We start from the raw sequence: 18,341 nt of genomic DNA, 5'->3' as shown, positions 1-18,341 counted from the left end.
ATTTAAATTTATTTCATTCCTATCAGAGTTTGGAATATGTAAACTTGTTCATGTTGTATTTATGTATACATAGGGATTCTAAAAATCATTGCTATTTTATTCTTTTTAGATTTGGTATATTTATGATTGAAATTTATTTATTTTATTTGATGTTTGATCTTTAGGGAAAGCATTTTCATACTTGATAGCAATTGTCAACTTTGTCACCTCTTTCCTGGTTCACGGTCGCAGTGGAAATTCTGGATTCTTATGGTCAGATCTAGGGAGAGATCTATAGGGACTGTCTTGTCTCTCACTCATTTTACCGTTCTAAATTACTGCCATAGAGCTTTCCCTGAATTTGCAACTTTTTTGGGGGGTTTATTTCATTGGTTAATTTTAAAATCCAAGAAATCGGATCTGTTAAAGTTGAAACATGTGTGAATTTGCAAGAACAGTTCTAAAATTTTATTCAAACTGTTAAGGGTCTCTGTTTAATAATCAGTGCTATCTTTAATACTTTTAACAATGTCATACATGTTTGATGACAATTAAGTATGAAATACAGTAAAATTTGGTCGAATTGATGAAGTAAGAAAAACAACATAGAGACTTGAGCAAGTCTAGTTTACATATGATTACAGGAGTTTCAACAGTCTCGTTTAAAGGGACATGGATACGATTTGAGCTTTTATTTTATTTTTTTATTTTGAATGTTTAGAATGCTTAACTAAAGTATTACTAATGCTCAGCAAAAATTTAAATGCCAGTAGTCAAGGTACATGAGAGATACAGAGGTCATAAGTCTTTATTATGTAAACAAGGCTCGTGCTATGTTTTTGCTTACATAAACTAGTAAAAGTTTCGTTTAAAGCAGATTTTTTCAATCTATAAGTAACTTCCTAACACAATTAAATATTTTCTAGTGTTTGGCACATCTTATTTTGTTATAAACATACTATTTTCTATTAAACAGTCTAATGTAAACAAAAACATAGCACAAACCTTGTTTACATAAAAAGGAATTGCGAGTGCTTTATCTCACTTATAACTCAACAACTGATATTCAAATTTTGGTTGACCATTAGAAATACTTAGTTAAGCATTGTAAACAATAAAAATGGGAAAATAAAATTTTCAGCTCAAATCGTGTCCATGTCCCTTTAATTAAAGTTAGCATTTTGCAAATTCTACGGTTGTTATAATGATCTTATTTGCAAATACAACCCGTCGTGAAATGCTGTCTTTTCATACAGATTTTGATTAAGGATTACAAACTTACGCGGGCCAGGAATCAAAACTACATGTATCACCTACAACCAAAACCATTCCGGCTGGAACGTACGTTAACATTAAACCTGAACGAAAATTATGCATCACCTGTCAATATTAAAGGAACATTGTCAGCGAAGTCGGTTCCAGGACCTCACTTGGAACAAGTACGTACCAAAGTAAAGACGAAATTTAATGACACAAGCATCAAATTCGGCTGCAAGTTCTACTTGGTAACTATCAAATCTATATCTGCAAGGTGAAATATTGAATAAAAGGATCTGTGATCAATCTCATAAATACCACAGTGAATATGAAAATTAGAGTAGGGCAAACACGAATACCTGGAATAACAAGGGTGGGATCAGGTGCCCAGGAATAAGCAGCTCCTGTTAACAATATAGCTAAGCAAACCATTTAGAAACCTTCGAATTCATGTTTTTTATATATCGAAGCTTATTTTTCCTGTATTAGTCCTTCATTATAGTTCATTCTGGCAAGCTAAGGCTATTGTTCACACTTCAGATAATATTCCATTGTATTAAGTAACTTTCAAAATCCTCATGTGTAGAATATATTTTTACTATAAAAAAAAAGATTAGCTTTTCAATTTTAAAATAAGAAATGATTGAGTGTAGAAAAATGAACAAAATAAACCGTACGACAAAGAGAAATTAAGTTCTACAAACTCTGCAGATTACACCCAAAACTCGTGATTATATATATGCACCCCCCCCCCCCAAAATAAAAACCAAAAAAAAAAAAAAAAACCAACAGTTTGGAATTCCATATACGACAGGCAACTGTCAACTGACAACTGTTTATTGCCAACTGCTAATTGCATAAGCAGTACATGTACAATAAAATAAACATGATATGGTTTTTGGATATATAGGCTATATGATTACGTTTATAAATCATTACGTTTTTCTAAAACCATAACATATGATCGCCCGCCTCCTGGCGGTCAGTAAGAACGAAGATATCAATCTCGTAAATCCCAATACAAAATTAAACCATTTAAAATTGTTCAATATGTTTTCGTTACACATTGACCATCTTAACGAAAACATATTGAACAATTCATTATTTTTAGGTCACCTGAGTAAACTCTATTAGCCTTTATTACGTTTATCATGTACAAATATAAGATGAAAAATGAAATCTCCGACAAAAGTTAAAAGGTGAGTTTTTTTTTTTTTTTACACAAAATGCTGTCCTTAAAAAACATTGGTCAAATTAAAAATGACATATATTATATATCTTTGTAATATATAGGTAGATATTGATCTCTTGTTATATGATATATGATGAATGACATTCTGATTTTCAATATTTATTTACAACTGTGCCGAATCAACTTCTAATATATATATATATATATATATATATATATATATATATATATATATATATATATATATATATATATGTATGTATAATTAATTAATACAGTATAGTATATGGAAACACATTTTTGATATGCATCATGAAATAAATTTTTGATATGGATTATGAAATGAAATTTCATGAGTTTTCTAATGTATGAAATGAATTACGATTATTGCGATGTATGCATGCATTATGAAACTGATGAATTTTTGATTTTTCTGATGTATGGTGATTTTTGCAATGATTTTTCTGAAAACCATAATTAATGGACCCATCCCTGGACTGAATATTGTAATTGTAATTGTAATTAAAAGATTTATTTAGCGCCCTATCAACATTAGTTCTCTAAAGCGCTTGACAAATGTGAAAGAAAAGATGATATAAAATCGAATTCGATGTGCACATACATGTGAATAAAATATTCATAATGTCATAGTTAAAATGCATAAATATTGTTATTAATATATATAGCGCCTAATGTAATGATATGATTACCCTAATAACATATAAAACAATTTAAAACAACCCTTGGGAATACATAAAAAGGACATAGGTATAATAATAAACAATAGGTTTTTTGTGTTTTTGTTTTTGTTATTTTTTAATAGATAATAGAATAGATAAAAAGAATATAGATGATTTTCAAAAATTTAGTTTTTATTACTATTTCTATCCTGCATCACATTCTCTCTGTTAACAAGAATGTTGAAAAAGAAAAAAGGGGGAGGGGTATGTTTTCTCCCACCTATCTTGATCCGCCACTGAAAAAAACCCACACAAAACATATACTGAGTAGCTTAACGGGATATGAGTTCTGATTACAGTCAGTGACGAATGACATTTATTATTTTATTTACAATCATTGAATCAAACCATATTTACGACATCAAAAAACATTTCCGGCACTTGAATCGGTGGTGGTTTATGTTCGTGTTTACAAGTAGAATTTTCCAAGTTCAATGACACTGTAAAAGTCAATCTAATCCACAGATATATTAATATTGATAACTAGAAATACACTGACATACTGCGCGTTCCATACCCAAGGTAAGTAATCGTATCACGTCTAAATAAGGATTTTCCTTCGCAACACTTTATTATTGGTAGCTCGAATTTCCTCGGAGAGATGTAGTAAATCCAGTCATTTGTTATATTGGATGACTGTCTTGCGGTGATTCGCAAACCTTCTTAAAAAGAAATTTACAGGGTCTGAATACAACATTGTATCATAATAATTCTGATTGTAGATTTTGCAATGTTTCAAATCTCGTTTAATCTGACAATGGTGCAAGCCGCAGACACTCATTTCTGTAAATAAAGTTATTATATCTGCATACTAAGAATGAACGCAGGGTACTTAACTTGAATTTACTCTGAATGATACCCTCCTGAGAATGCTGGTCATTTGCACTTCCAGGGACTTTCATGCAAATATATTTAACAGGTTGGGAACACTTCCCTTTATATAGCAAGATCTTCTTGCTAGAATGCAATTATCCCTCTTTAGCGAGAAAGTAAACATTACCATAAGCAGGTGTTTTGATGTCTTTATTGAAAATAATGGCAAATTCCGTGCATGTGACACACACTCAACATGATGCAAATTGTCTCACAGTCAAGAAATTGCATATCTAAGTTGCTGCGTAAGAGGGAAGCAGTCTGAAATCCAATACTTATCGTGAGTGTTTTTGTTTTGATCAATATATTTGCAGAAGTATCAGACATTTTAGCACTTTTTCTTCTTTTCACATATGAAACACGAAGAGATATGTACTCCACGGGTGTTTTTCTCTGTTGTACAGGATATATTTACTCTCGCTAGAGAGGGATAATCGCATTTTCGCGAGAATATCATGCTGTAGGGGAAGTGTTCCCAACCTGTTTAATTCCGTTCTCTTCTACAATAAGTAACTTTAATTATCCACAAAACATGCATGTATGGCATGACTGAATTCATAATACATCTTCAATAAAATATGGATCAACAGCTTGATCTTCCATTTCATACAACCAAATACTGTTAGATATACACAGACTTTTATAATTTGTGAACTGTAAAATTCAAGGGCTCTCATTGCTTGAATAATGTTGTATAATTAATGCTTATCAGCAAATTCGTTATGAAAATTTAGCTAATATAATGTTTGATTAAAGATGATGTACACAATGCTTCTACTTGTTACTATAAATAACCCCTAAAATTTCCCAATATATGTGTCAACCAATCAAAATCAGCACTTCTGCTCCATGTGCAACTGTTATAAAGTATTTCATTTTGGTGAAACAGAAACAGTATGCGGCTGGAGGATGTGTGCTCTCAACGATCACTCGTGTGAAGACGGCCTGGAATAAATTCAGGGAACTGCTGCCTGTCCTCTTTTCCCGTCATCTTTCCTATAAGACCTGTGGCATGTTGTTCAGTACATATGTGCGTAGTGCGATGCTGTATGCAAGTGAGACGTGGCCCTTGCCAAAACCAGACCTTCGACTACGACGAAATGACAGAGCCATGGTCAGACAGATTTGCAGGGTAAAGCCAGAAGACATGGCTAGTGTCAGATCAAGCGAGCTACTGGCACGACTTGGGATTGATGATCTCGACGCTATCCTGCGGGAGAAGAGGCTACACTGGTTTGGGCACGTTGCTAGATCCAGTGGGGCAATCAATAATGTCTTCAATATGAAAAAAGAGGGAGGACGACAACCAGGGAGACCAAAAAAGACCAGCGTGAGTGGGGACTTGGTGGTATCAACCCATTGGAGAGAGATGCCTGGAAGTCAAATGTTAGGTCTGCCATTCGTGCAGCAAGCCAGTTACCTGGAAGGGAGCCCACTGCTGTGGAAGATGCACCTAATCCTGCACGTTAATCAAAATGCCGACGATGATGATGATAAAATTCAGCTGTTGAATCTTGTTTTGATTGTTTTAGGAGATAAGAGGTGATGCATTTAGACATGCCATACTAGATCCAAGAATCCTCTATGTGTCAATTAAAATATTATAAAAGCAAGGGGGGGAGGGAGGGAGTCAAAGGAATCTCAGATTGCCAATGAATATTCTGATCACACAAAACTTTGTATGGACAATGATGTTGCGTCTGTTTGTGTTGCCATATCAGAGAGCTTTAAGGGAATGTTAATTGCATAGAAATCACATTGTCAAAACATTTTGTCTCTGCAAGATCATTCTGCATCTGAAGTGAACAGTCAAATTTCAGTATTATAGCTCTGTTCACATGCTGTTGTTCTAGTTCACTAAGCTCGCTATAACTAGTTCAGTATAATCTGTTCACACACTGTCGTTTTAATTCACTGAGCTCGCTATAACATCAATACATGTATGTAAGCAGGGTTGGAAACTCAGTGAAATTATAAGCTGTAAGACGAAGGGCTGGATACGCTCAAAAGTTGCCAACCATATAGTCAAATCACAGAATTCCCAACCACAGAAAATCCCCATTGTTCAACATATACCATCAATCTGGATATTTTTGCGTCGATTTATTTTTGCAAATTTTGAGTAAAAAGCCTTTGTATTTATTTTTGTGTTTCTTATTTTTGCGAATTTATGGTGGAACTATGCTGCATTTTCAGTTAAAAGCACAGGCCGCTTTTTCTATTAAAGTATTTTAAAATTGACATCTTGTGGCTTAAAAATCTGAGGTAAAACTGACCATCGATAAACTAACTATAACCCACCAGATTAGTTACACACGAGTGATATCAAATAAATCGCCAGTATTGATCACTATTTATACACCTGTGAGTTTAATACAACTGACCATCGAATTGGTGGATCTAGAATTTTTTTTACGATAGAGGTATTTTTGAGAAAAATATTTTTGCGAATCCAACTGACTCGCAAAAACGCTAAAAATTAATCGACAGTAAAAATAACCAGATTTACGGTACATGATATATCAGTAAAGTTAAGCTTTTGATATGATACAAATAAATTTCTCACCTGTAAACATGTTAGCTGATATTAAGATACATGCTGAATATTGCAGGATTTGAGATGAAGCAGACAGAAAAATCTGTGGACGTTAGCGTCACCCCACCTACTCCGCGATTCTTGTGAGTATATTACAAACTTTGCCAAACAACTAATTATTTGTTTGTGATGAAATGATGTCTGATGATGTTTGTTTGATATTTGTTTTCTGTTTAAATTACTCATGAAAATTGTTGCAATACATGAAATGGTACATGACATACTTTTTAACTTATAACATTATCAAACTGTTAACATATATTAAAGGTTTCAGAGATCATCATGGTTGATATGTGTTTAATAGAAATGTTTAAGACATGAATTTTCAGCAGATACCATTAAAAAGAATTACTTTGGGTGTAATTATTGTTGAATGTTTGTAAGGAACATTATCTACGAATTGAAATCTTCCATGAACATGTGGAAATCAACTCTATCAAGAAATACAACTCTTATAAACTATGAAATTTAGGTCACGCAAACATAAAATCAAGGTCACAGAAACATGAAATCAAGGTCACACAAACATGAAATTTAGGTCACACAAACACAAAATCAAGGTCACACAAATAAATCAAGGTCATACAAATAAAATCAAGTTCACACAAACATGAAATCATCGTGACAGTCCTACAACACGAAATCAAGGTTGCACAAACACGAAATCAAGGTCACACAAACATGAAATCAAGGTTGCACAATATTGAAATCAAGGTTACACAAACATGAAATCAAGGTCACACAAACACAAAATCAAGGTCACCCAAACAAAATCAACGTCACACAAACACAAAATCAAGGTCACACAAACACGAAATTGAGGTCACACAGACACGAAATCAAGCTAACACAAGCATGAAATCAAGGTCACACACTAATGAAATCAAGGTCACACAAACATGAAATCAAGGTCACACAAACAAAATCAAGGTCACACAAACATGAAATCAAAGTCACACAAACATGAAATTAAGTATGTATAGAACTGATTTGACACTTTTTTATACATGCTGTGGTATATACAATTTGATTTTAGCCCACTTCCCAAAGTAATTAATGGAGCCATAGCTGGCATAGTGGGTGTGACCTGTGTGTTCCCGATAGATCTAGTCAAAACCAGATTACAGAACCAACAGCCAATGCCAAACGGAGAACTGTACTACAAAAGTCTGTGAGTATGTATGTTCCAGTTAGAAGTCTGTGTGCATTTGTGTTCCGGTCAGAAGTTTGTGTGTGTTTCGGTTAGAAGTTTGTGTATGTGTGTTCTGATTAGAAGTCTGTGTGTATGTGTGTTCTGATTAGAAGTCTGTGTGTATGTGTGTTCTGATTAGAAGTCTGTGTGTATGTGTGGTCTGGTTAGAAGTCTGTGAGTATGTGTGTTCTGATTAGAAGTCTGTGTGTATGTGTGTTCTGATTAGAAGTCTGTGTGTATGTGTGTTCTGATTAGAAGTCTGTGTGTATGTGTGTTCTGGTTAGAAGTCTGTGAGTATATGTGTTCTGGTTAGAAGTATGTGAGTATGTGTGTTCTGATTAGAAGTCTGTGTGTATGTGTGTTCTGATTAGAAGTCTGTGTGTATGTGTGTTCTGATTAGAAGTCTGTGTGTATGTGTGTTCTGATTAGAAGTCTGTGTGTATGTGTGTTCTGATTAGAAGTCTGTGTGTATGTGTGTTCTGATTAGAAGTCTGTGAGTATATGTGTTCTGATTAGAAGTCTGTGTGTATGTGTGTTCTGATTAGAAGTCTGTGTGTATGTGTGTTCTGATTAGAAGTCTGTGTGTATGTGTGTTCTGATTAGAAGTCTGTGTGTATGTGTGTTCTGATTAGAAGTCTGTGTGTATGTGTGTTCTGGTTAGAAGTCTGTGAGTATGTGTGTTCTGATTAGAAGTCTGTGTGTATGTGTGTTCTGATTAGAAGTATGTGTGTATGTGTGTTCTGATTAGAAGTCTGTGTGTATGTGTGTTCTGGTTAGAAGTCTGTGAGTATATGTGTTCTGGTTAGAAGTATGTGAGTATGTGTGTTCTGATTAGAAGTCTGTGTGTATGTGTGTTCTGATTAGAAGTCTGTGTGTATGTGTGTTCTGATTAGAAGTCTGTGTGTATGTGTGTTCTGATTAGAAGTCTGTGTGTATGTGTGTTCTGGTTAGAAGTATGTGAGTATGTGTGTTCCGGTTAGAAGTCTGTGAGTATACATGTATGTATTCCGGATAAAAGTCTCTGTGTGTGTTCTGATTAGATCTGGTCAAACCCAGACTGTTGAACCAATATCCGAAGCTGATCAGAGAACTGTAGTGCAATATTATACTGTTGTTTCTTGTGTTGGGGAGAGTTACCTTATAATTACTTGGGTATCAGTTTTAATTGTAATTTGCAAGATTTGATGTGTTGTGTTCTCAAAATTCAGAATTTTGTTTTGTTAGATTGTTTACATTTGGAATAAATGCATGAACTTTAATCTAATGAATGATTCTACGTGATTTAGATACGATTGTGCTAAGAAAACCTTCAAGAATGAAAGATTCCTGGGGATGTACAGAGGTATGGTTTCAGACAGGTGACATGCACCTCTTTTGTCACATTCTGTAAATTATCAATACTGGAACTGTATCTGCATGTTGTAGTCCCACACCCCTTCACTCTACAGACACCCCCTACCACCTATCTCCCCAATAATCATCCTCTTGTGTAGTTATTTTCTGTCTGTAAGAACAAAGTGCCCCCCCCCACATAGAAATTGTACTTGTATAATCACCCTTTACACCAGCCAGTAAGTATATGACACAGTATTTCAGGCTATGTTATAAAGAACATCATCATACATGTATCTGTACGTGGTATAGCTAAATATACAGACTTGAAAAGTTTAAGGTACAGAAGTTTTACATCATAAATATTATTAGCTCCACTGGTCAACTATTCTAGGAAAGACTTCAATCAGATCCAATTTTTTCTAAGTACCAGCAAATTATGATTAACACTTACTTTTTATCAGGTCACCTTAGTGACACATGGGACCAGTGCAACTGCATTCAGCTTCTTGTGTTAAGAATGGGATATTTTTAACTTCTTGATAATTACTATTCCAATTATTTTCAAATTTGGAGTGAAGCATCTTTGGGACAAGGGGGACATAAAGTGCAGGACTCCTGCTCCCCTGGAGCTATAGTGATATTTTTAACTAAAACTCATTTGACTGATAAGGTCTGTTGGTGTCTTCAGTACAATTTTAAAACATTGTAACAGGCACCAATGGATTTCATTGAAAGGCTGTCAACAGAAATTAATCCCTGTTTAAAAGTTTAACATTCTGCACCAAAAATGACTCAGTCGTTGCCTATTTTGAACATTATGCAGCTAGAGAATATCATATTTTAGTTTCATTTTCTGAATGTTAGGCAGATAGAGGACAACATATTCTAGTTTCATTTTCTGACACTGGTTAAGCAGCTAGAAGACATCATATTCTAGTTTCATTTTCTGACACTGGTTAAGTAGCTAGAAGACGTCATATTATAGTTTCATTTTTGACACCGATTAAGCAGCTAAAGGACATCATATTCTAGTTTCATTTTCTACTTTTAAATTATCTATGTACATGATACAAACATGGTTTAATCCTTGGTAAATTCTTTTCATTCTTATTTGTTTGGTTATGTATACCAAATTAGAATAATATCAAATGAATGTGGAATAGCAGCTGACTGTTTTTGTGATCGTTGTGATGACTATGGATTGAATAATCAAATTATATGTTACAACGAGAATGGCACTATATTTCAACAACATCATGGCAATCACAAGTGATATTTATCTTTTGCTGGTCAAATGGAACGGTTGAATCTTTTTTTTTTTAATGATGGAATGTTTAATTGTCCATTGATGACTCAGTCTGATGTTTATTTTTAGGCCAGGAATTAAAACTCAATTTTACTTGACCTTTTTTATAGGATCTGCAGTAAATCTGCTCCTGATCACACCAGAGAAGGCCCTCAAACTGGTAGTTAATGACTATCTCCGATACAAATTTACCAACAAAAAGTAAGCATACCAAGTCACACTGTGATGAATAGATAATATCATAAGCAAGTTACACTTTAATTAATAGAAAATATCATACCAAGCTCGCCTGAATATTTTTTCTACAGTGATATACTATCAAATAACAAAGACTAGTTATTTTTTACAGTGGTGTTTAATGGAATAACAGACTAGTTACTCTTTACAGTGATGTATGATGGAATAACAGAGACTACTTATTTTTTACAGTGGTGTATTGTCGAGTGGAGGAGCCATTGTCTCGGGGGCAGGGGCGGGACTGTGCCAAATCATTGTCACCACCCCTATGGAACTTCTGAAGATCCAACAGCAAGATGCAGGAAGAAGTGGTACTGTGTCGATTAAGAAAACTTCAAGATCTTAAAACTTTAAATGATATTGAGTTGCTCTAATGTGTAATAAAGTGTATATATCATAAATTTTAAGAAGCTTGCAATGTGGTATTGCACATGAATTATCAATATTGTTCATATAAAGGATGCTTTAAAAGTCACATTTAAAGCATGATCATAACATTACCGTTGATTCCTTATTAAAAGCAAGGAATTAATTTATGCAAAAACATCGTAAAATTAATAAAAATATGTATTTATTATCAATCAATGTAATTATTATCAATCAGGAATTGAACCCAGAACCCCTGCACTAATTACAAGGCAGGTCCTCTAACCACTGAGTTATCCAAGCTGATATCTATAGTAATCTGTATAGGCCAACACTGAGTTATCCAAGCTGATAACTATAATAATCTATGTAGGCCAAACCATTACTTTCCTCCGTCCTTAAATTGACCAACCCTAGAAGATACATAACCCAATTTCTTTTGCCCCTGGCAGGACTTAAATTCACCTGCAAGTCCAGGGGTGATCAATGACACCAAATGTAACAGGGCAGGAGAAAATTTATGTCTAGATTTGGAATCAAACCCGGGACCCCTGCAGGTGCTCTAACCACTGAGTTATGCAGGCTGATATCCTTGATCCGTGTAGCCCTAAATAAGTGTACTAAAATGTCATCTATATTCTGGCTGTTATAAACAAGACGAATGATGCAAAATATAAATCTCTGAAGGTCTAACTTGTGATTTCATGTCCTTAGAACTAAAACAGCCAGGACACAAAAATAAGTGCATGCTTAAAATAATAAATCCACAGTATGTATCATGATAATTTCTACTTTAGATCAGGTTCTATAAAGTTATAACCATCATTGACAGGTGCTGCGAAGTCAGAGCGTATAACTGCCACAGGAACAGCACTAAAACTGATCCGTGAGAAGGGAATTCTGGGAATTTACAAAGGATTCAGAGCAACAGCACTCAGGGACGTCACATTCTCAGCTATTTATTTCCCTTTGTTTGCCATTTTCAATGAAAAGGTGAGGGATAAATATCAATGTCTTTAAAGTACTCTACTGTGTATATAAGATCATAGAATATTTATTCACCAAATTAGGAGGTGCTCTTAGATCAACATAACAATGACATTTACAAGTAAAGCCAGAAGAGGGAAAGAGTTGCATCAGAAATTGTGAATGAAATAGTATAATGATGTGATGATGATATTGATAGTGAATATAAATCTAATTTGGGGCATATTTTCATACAGAATTTGCAAACAGAAGTAGTGTATCTAATAGATCTTCACAATGTAGTATCCGTTGGCAAGATTACTATTGAATATCAAGTATGTTATTCATAAATTAAGTTTTGTGATTGGCTTGACATCCTACTTTCACTTTGTAGTTAATTTCTGCGGATGTGACAGGGTTAGCAAAGGGACTTGACCAGCCTGTGTTCATCTACTCCCTGTGTGCGGGGATCGCAGCGGGGGGCATAGCCTCTTTGTCTGTTAATCCATTTGATGGTAAGAAATCCTATACATATCAGAAATACTGGGATATCATTCCTTATTGTAAGAAATTTGCTTGAAATAATAAAATAGATTGCCTATCCATGCAATTAAATAAAATTATACGCAGAAAAAGAGGTTCATTCATTTCTGTGTCAGAAGGTCAAATAGCTGACATTGTGAGGGGGATATATGCTATTTTGTGGTGCCATTTTCAGTAGTGTTGAAAAATCTGAAAATATTTGTAATCGATAATCGGTCATAATCGGAAGATCTGCATCGATCAGTGATCAATATAATCGATATTTACATGTAGTTAATAAATGTTCATTATTTGGGGGGTTATTTCTATTTAGTTTTATGGATATGTGCAGCATACACACTAGCTGGTGTCACTAAATTCCCACTTTTCAATGTGGAGTCCACTCTTCCCCTCCCCCGCACATATCTCGATATAAAAGCAGGATTAACAGTCAGATGAATCTCGGGTTAAATATTAATTAGTGTACAGGTGACAATCGATTATATAAAATAGAATCAATAATTGGAATCGAAGAGCCAAAACCGATCGCCAATCGATTGTCGGCGACAATCATTTCATCACTAATTTTAAGATCATATCATAAGTTATCACAAGTACTTCTGTGCACAAAATTCTGAACAGAACAAGAGATGTCTGATTGTAAAAGCAAATATACTGTGCATCATCCAAGGAAGGGCACACACATGTAGCTTTGCACATGTTGATTGGTTGGTTCCCCCAAATCTTGTGAAATGAATAACTTGAAATCACAAACTTCATATTTTTAGGCCGATACATGTCGGAGATTAATGTTGCTCAGCGGGCTAGTATTTCAGTGTCAAGGTCACTACCAGGCCAGGTTCGATGGGTATAATAGATCTTGCACGAAAGATAATTGGAGAATGCTTTCGCTATTATACTTTGTACATGGTAGATTGCACATGATCCCTATCAGTCTGTTTTTATGCCCCCGCCACAAAGTGGTTGGGACATATAGTTTTAATCTTGTCCATCCTTCTGCAACACCCAGTTTTCTGGACTTTTTTCTAAATGTCCTGAGATATTGAATTGATTTTTTTGTATGCAGGTGCATATTGATGAGTTACAGATCAAATTGGAGTTTTGTTCTGGTTCGTTGATTTTTGATGGAGTTGTGCCCCTTTAACTTAGAAAATTTATTGTTATGGTTGTTAAAACATATAAAGGATTGTTGTTCAATTCTTCATTGTACTAAATACATGTAACATACAATCTGAATGCCACATTCAATGATATTCTTTGATGGATTTCCTACATTTGACTTTACTGCTGGCAGGGGCATTCGTGTCGTGCTGACACATCTAGTTCTTTTTCACTTAGTAGATTTAATTCTAGGTGTGTTGTGCTTTATACTGTGATCTGGGGGAAGGGGGCATGTGTGTTTTACAAACATCTCTAGAGTTGTTATTTGATTGAGAGTGCTGTTTAAAAGTGGTAAAATGTCTGAACATTATGCTGGGTGGGGCTGGACAGAGGTGGAATCAAATTGCATAAAATTGTAGCTCTCAAATAATGAAGAGAAAAGATATGATTTGCTGTCATTTTAAAATTGCTATTTTCAGTTGTGAAAACTCGACTTCAGACTTTAAAGAAGGCTGAGGGAGAAATATCATACTCGGGCATTGTGGACTGTTTCACGTAAGTTTAAGGAGGATTAGCACATCGTCATAATGGCCGACTTCCTTCTGAAACTTGAATGAAAGTAGGAATATCAGCAATACTTGTACTTGTATATGCCTTTTAAATCTCATTGCCTAGCAGGGTAGTCCACTAGATTATCATGTCGACTGCTGATCTGTAGATTGCCTAGCAGGGTAGTCCAGTAGGTTATCATGTCGACTGCTGATCTGTAGATTGCCTAGCAGGGTAGTCCAGTAGATTATCATGTCGACTGCTGATCTGTAGATTGCCTAGCAGGGTAGTCCAGTAGATTATCATGTCAACTGCTGATCTGTAGATTACCTAGCAGGGTAGTCCAGTAGGTTAACATGTCGACTGCTGATCTGTAGATTGCCTAGCAGGGTAGTTCAGTAGATTATCATGTCGACTGCTGCTCTGTAGATTACCTAGCAGGGTAGTTCAGTAGATTATCATGTCGACTGCTGATCTGTAGATTGCCTAGCAGGGTAGTTCAGTAGGTTAACATGTCGACTGCTGATCTGTAGATTGCCTAGCAGGGTAGTCCAGTAGATTATCATGTCGACTGCTGATCTGTAGATTGCCTAGCAGGGTAGTTCAGTAGGTTAACATGTCGACTGCTGATCTGTAGATTGCCTAGCAGGGTAGTCCAGTAGATTATCATGTCGACTGCTGATCTGTAGATTGCCTAGCAGGGTAGTTCAGTAGGTTATCATGTCGACTGCTGATCTGTAGATTACCTAGCAGGGTAGTCCAGTAGGTTATCATGTCAACTGCTGATCTGTACAATGTTGGTTTTAATTTTTTACTTTCAAATTACTTTCCAATAAAACTGCAGATTTTAACTAAATAAAGTAAATTTGAAAGTTTTCAATTTCAAAATTTTGTATCTAACTCCACTTTCCATCCATATCAGATTTCTCTGGTGTGTAAATTGTGCCTCCTTAACCTGTCATTCAAGCCTCTTTATTCAAAAGAAAATCCTAGATTTTTTGTACATTTATTAAAACTTTGTTTATAATTATAGAAATTTTTAAAAAGTTGTTTGGAAAGAAACTAGAGGTCTACTGGTAAATGTAAAAAACTGTAGAGAAAAGTAATTTCCAGTGAAGGTCAGACTAGTGAGTTCCAGTGAAGGTCAGACTGGTGAGTTCTGCAAGCACCTGTAGTTATAATGTGGTTGTTATGGCAACTAGCTTTGTGATATGAAAAAAATAGAAACTGATATATGTGTATTTTATCATAAGTAATAATTGGTAAATGATACATGTACGTTTTATGTGTATTTTGTAAAATTATTTAACTCATTAAAGGTCACTCTGTAATGAATATCAAAGGTCGAGTGAAATCTGTATTTAGGACAGGAATTAACTTTGTCATCTTAAACTATAGAACACTTAGGAAACATATAAATGTACTGTATTTATTTACCGTATAAAGACTGAATCTACCATTTCAGCTGTGTTGAATTTACATTTTGTTTTGTATAAAGTTACAAACTTATTTTTTATTACAGGAAAGTATATGGAAAAGAAGGGTGGAGGGCGTTCTTCAAAGGCGGCTTTTGCAGAATTCTGGTTATCGCACCCTTGTTCGGCATCGCTCAAGGTGTTTATTTCCTGGGCATAGGGGAGAGTATAGTGGACTTCTTCTCTAAATCAAAATGATAGATTCCTGATTTTAGTTTAGTTTACAAAATAAGTTAAAATGCATTCGTTTTTCTAATTGTCTGTGATATTTGGGTTTACTGAACCAAGGAGAACTGACTCATTGCTGATTTTGTTTTTCAAACAGGATCTGAGTTTACACATGTGAAATTATATTCAGTATTATTTTCCACAATTTTCAGCATATCCCAGACTTGTACACGACACTTCAGTAGGACTGGGTATTGTCAAACCTTTTTCCATTGCAAAATAATATGAGATATTTTAAAAGGTATTGCACTATATGGTAGCATCATCCACTATTATTTTTACATGAAGAATAGAAAACTTGACTGAAAGAGTTTTAGGTATTCAAATTTTTTTCTTTTTTTATTAATATAGAATGAATACAATATATTTCAGATATCTTTATTATGGTTAAGGTGTGTTGTTAATTAAAAATGAAAAAGTTACTTTCTACACATACATGCATATAAATCTGAAAGAAAAGAAGTAAAGTGTTAAAGCAATATTAGCTGTCATTTTGGTGTTGAAAATTTTTGTTGTAAAATTGTGATTTATTATTTCATGACAGAAAAAATAGGTATCATGATAAAGTAACTATTGTATTAGAAAACCTATTCAGAGGCTCTGAATGAAGCAAAAGTACATTATTGTCTTCCCATACACAAACGGATTTCTATATAAAATCTTTAAACTTAACTTTTTATTTTAACAATTATGGTTAAAGTTACATGCAAAACTTAACATGATAGCACATTTTTACAACAAAATAAAATTAATATCGCTTTAAAGAGATAAATTTCTCATACTATGACTTGTATTAAATTAAGATGTTTGCAGTATACTGAAAGCATATTGCAATAAAATATTTTTTTGAGTATATATTACAGTTCATCAATATATATAAATTATTGCCCATTGCTACACATTAATTTTATTGTATGTTATTGAAATAGCATTTCTAGCCATTATTTAACAGAAATATGCCTCCCATGCCCGTTGTTTTAATGTTGTTCGAGTACATTGAAATGTGCCATCGTGAAAGATTCATTCCATTGTTTTTTATTTTTATTCTTGAACAATAATACAATAACTGTACCAATTTTAGCCGAGATCATAATCAATTTTACGAGTGGTAGCTCAGGAAATGAGAAGTACATGTTGGGTTTGACATTGATAATACCCAATAACCCATTTATTGTTTAAAAGAAAATGATCTGGCTGATAGATGTTGTTCAACTAGTAGCCCAGATTTTGACTTGTTCAATGATTTTTTTTACATTTCATTGTATCTTTAATTAAAGCAACTTGCTGGTACTTGTATTAACACACTCCCCCCCCCCCCCCCCCCCCCCCCCCCCCACCCACACACACACACACAATGTATAAAATTGTAGGATTTGGATTCGAGGTTTAAATGTTTCTGCTGATTTTCAATAAAATTTTCCCAGATCCTCCAGCAGAAAAGGGCTTGCCCACTTCCACATTCCTAGTTCCTAACCCCCCCCCCCCCCAGTCAATGGTAGCTAAACTTTGACAGTTGGACTACTAGTAATGAGAAAAATACGAGGCTCGTACATTACTGATGTCGCTTTAGCCCCGAGAGCTACGAAACAGTACAAGTCAGTTGCCACTCCTCAGTACAACTGATCATGACAAACCCTGATATGCAGTGTAAATATCATCCAATGATTTCCATGGGGCTTAATTTATAGCAAATATTTTTATGGCTGTGGAAAAAGTTTACAGAAACTCCAAACCTTTAATATCTATCTTTTTCAAAAATGATAATACCAAAGATTTTGAAAACTTTTTTCTCCTTGCAGTCAGTCTCCTTGTTACAGTTTTTTAATGAATGTAAAATTTCATTTGTTGACAAGTTTTGTAATGAATGTAAAATTTCATTTGTTGACAAGTTTTGTAATGAATGTAAAATTTCATTTGTTGAAAAGTTTTGCAATGAATGTAAAATTTTATTTGTTGACAAGTTTTGTAATGAATGTAAAATTCCATTTGTTTACAAGTATTGTAATGAATGTAAAATTCCATTTGTTTACAATTTTTTTAATGAATGTATAATTTCATTTGTTAACAAGTTTTACAATTCTAGTGATAGAGTAATCATCGAAATACAGTGACTATGTATTTCACTTCGTGCGTAAAGTGTGTTAAAAATATTGTTTTCTGCTGTGTTAATTTTTTTTTAAGTTTGTAAGTATACAATTACAGCCGGGCCTCATTCATGCAGACATTCTGGTTAACGAGCAAATTCGTCTGGATATTTGAAGTGTCAGCATAAGTGCATCACATTTAGAGAAAATTTAAAAAAAATTAAAAATGTGAAAAATTCATTGCCCCCAAAAATATTACTTAGAGGGTGAAATATCTGGATTTTCGGTGTCCAGATTAATGAGGCCCAACTTTAGTTTATAC

General features: G+C 34.2%; 1 protein-coding gene across 1 annotated transcript; it reads left to right on the top strand.

Moving 5' to 3' along the window:
* Positions 1-3,286: 3,286 nt before the first annotated feature.
* LOC125673853 (mitochondrial glutamate carrier 2-like) lies at positions 3,287-17,247 on the top strand. Its single transcript, XM_048910743.2, has 10 exons — positions 3,287-3,690; positions 6,654-6,720; positions 7,674-7,808; positions 9,116-9,171; positions 10,581-10,671; positions 10,900-11,018; positions 11,906-12,066; positions 12,434-12,554; positions 14,163-14,238; positions 15,755-17,247. The coding sequence occupies exons 2-10, from the start codon at positions 6,662-6,664 to the stop codon at positions 15,903-15,905; spliced, it is 969 nt and encodes a 322-aa protein (XP_048766700.1). The 5' UTR covers positions 3,287-3,690; positions 6,654-6,661; the 3' UTR covers positions 15,906-17,247.
* Positions 17,248-18,341: the final 1,094 nt, after the last annotated feature.

The sequence above is a fragment of the Ostrea edulis genome, chromosome 3 (assembly GCF_947568905.1).
Source record: "Ostrea edulis chromosome 3, xbOstEdul1.1, whole genome shotgun sequence".
Taxonomy (NCBI): domain Eukaryota; kingdom Metazoa; phylum Mollusca; class Bivalvia; order Ostreida; family Ostreidae; genus Ostrea; species Ostrea edulis.
Note: the sequence above shows the minus strand (reverse complement) of the source record. Positions and strands in the feature narration are given on the sequence as shown.

Bases quoted from the DNA above. Each gene is read 5' to 3' on its own strand.
- LOC125673853 (XM_048910743.2), top strand. From the start codon at position 6,662: ATGAAGCAGACAGAAAAATCTGTGGACGTTAGCGTCACCCCACCTACT. The intron at 6,721-7,673 runs GTGAGTATATTA...ATTTGATTTTAG, and splicing joins CCACCTACTCCGCGATTCTT to CCCACTTCCCAAAGTAATTA. The intron at 12,067-12,433 runs GTGAGGGATAAA...TTCACTTTGTAG, and splicing joins TTGCCATTTTCAATGAAAAG to TTAATTTCTGCGGATGTGAC.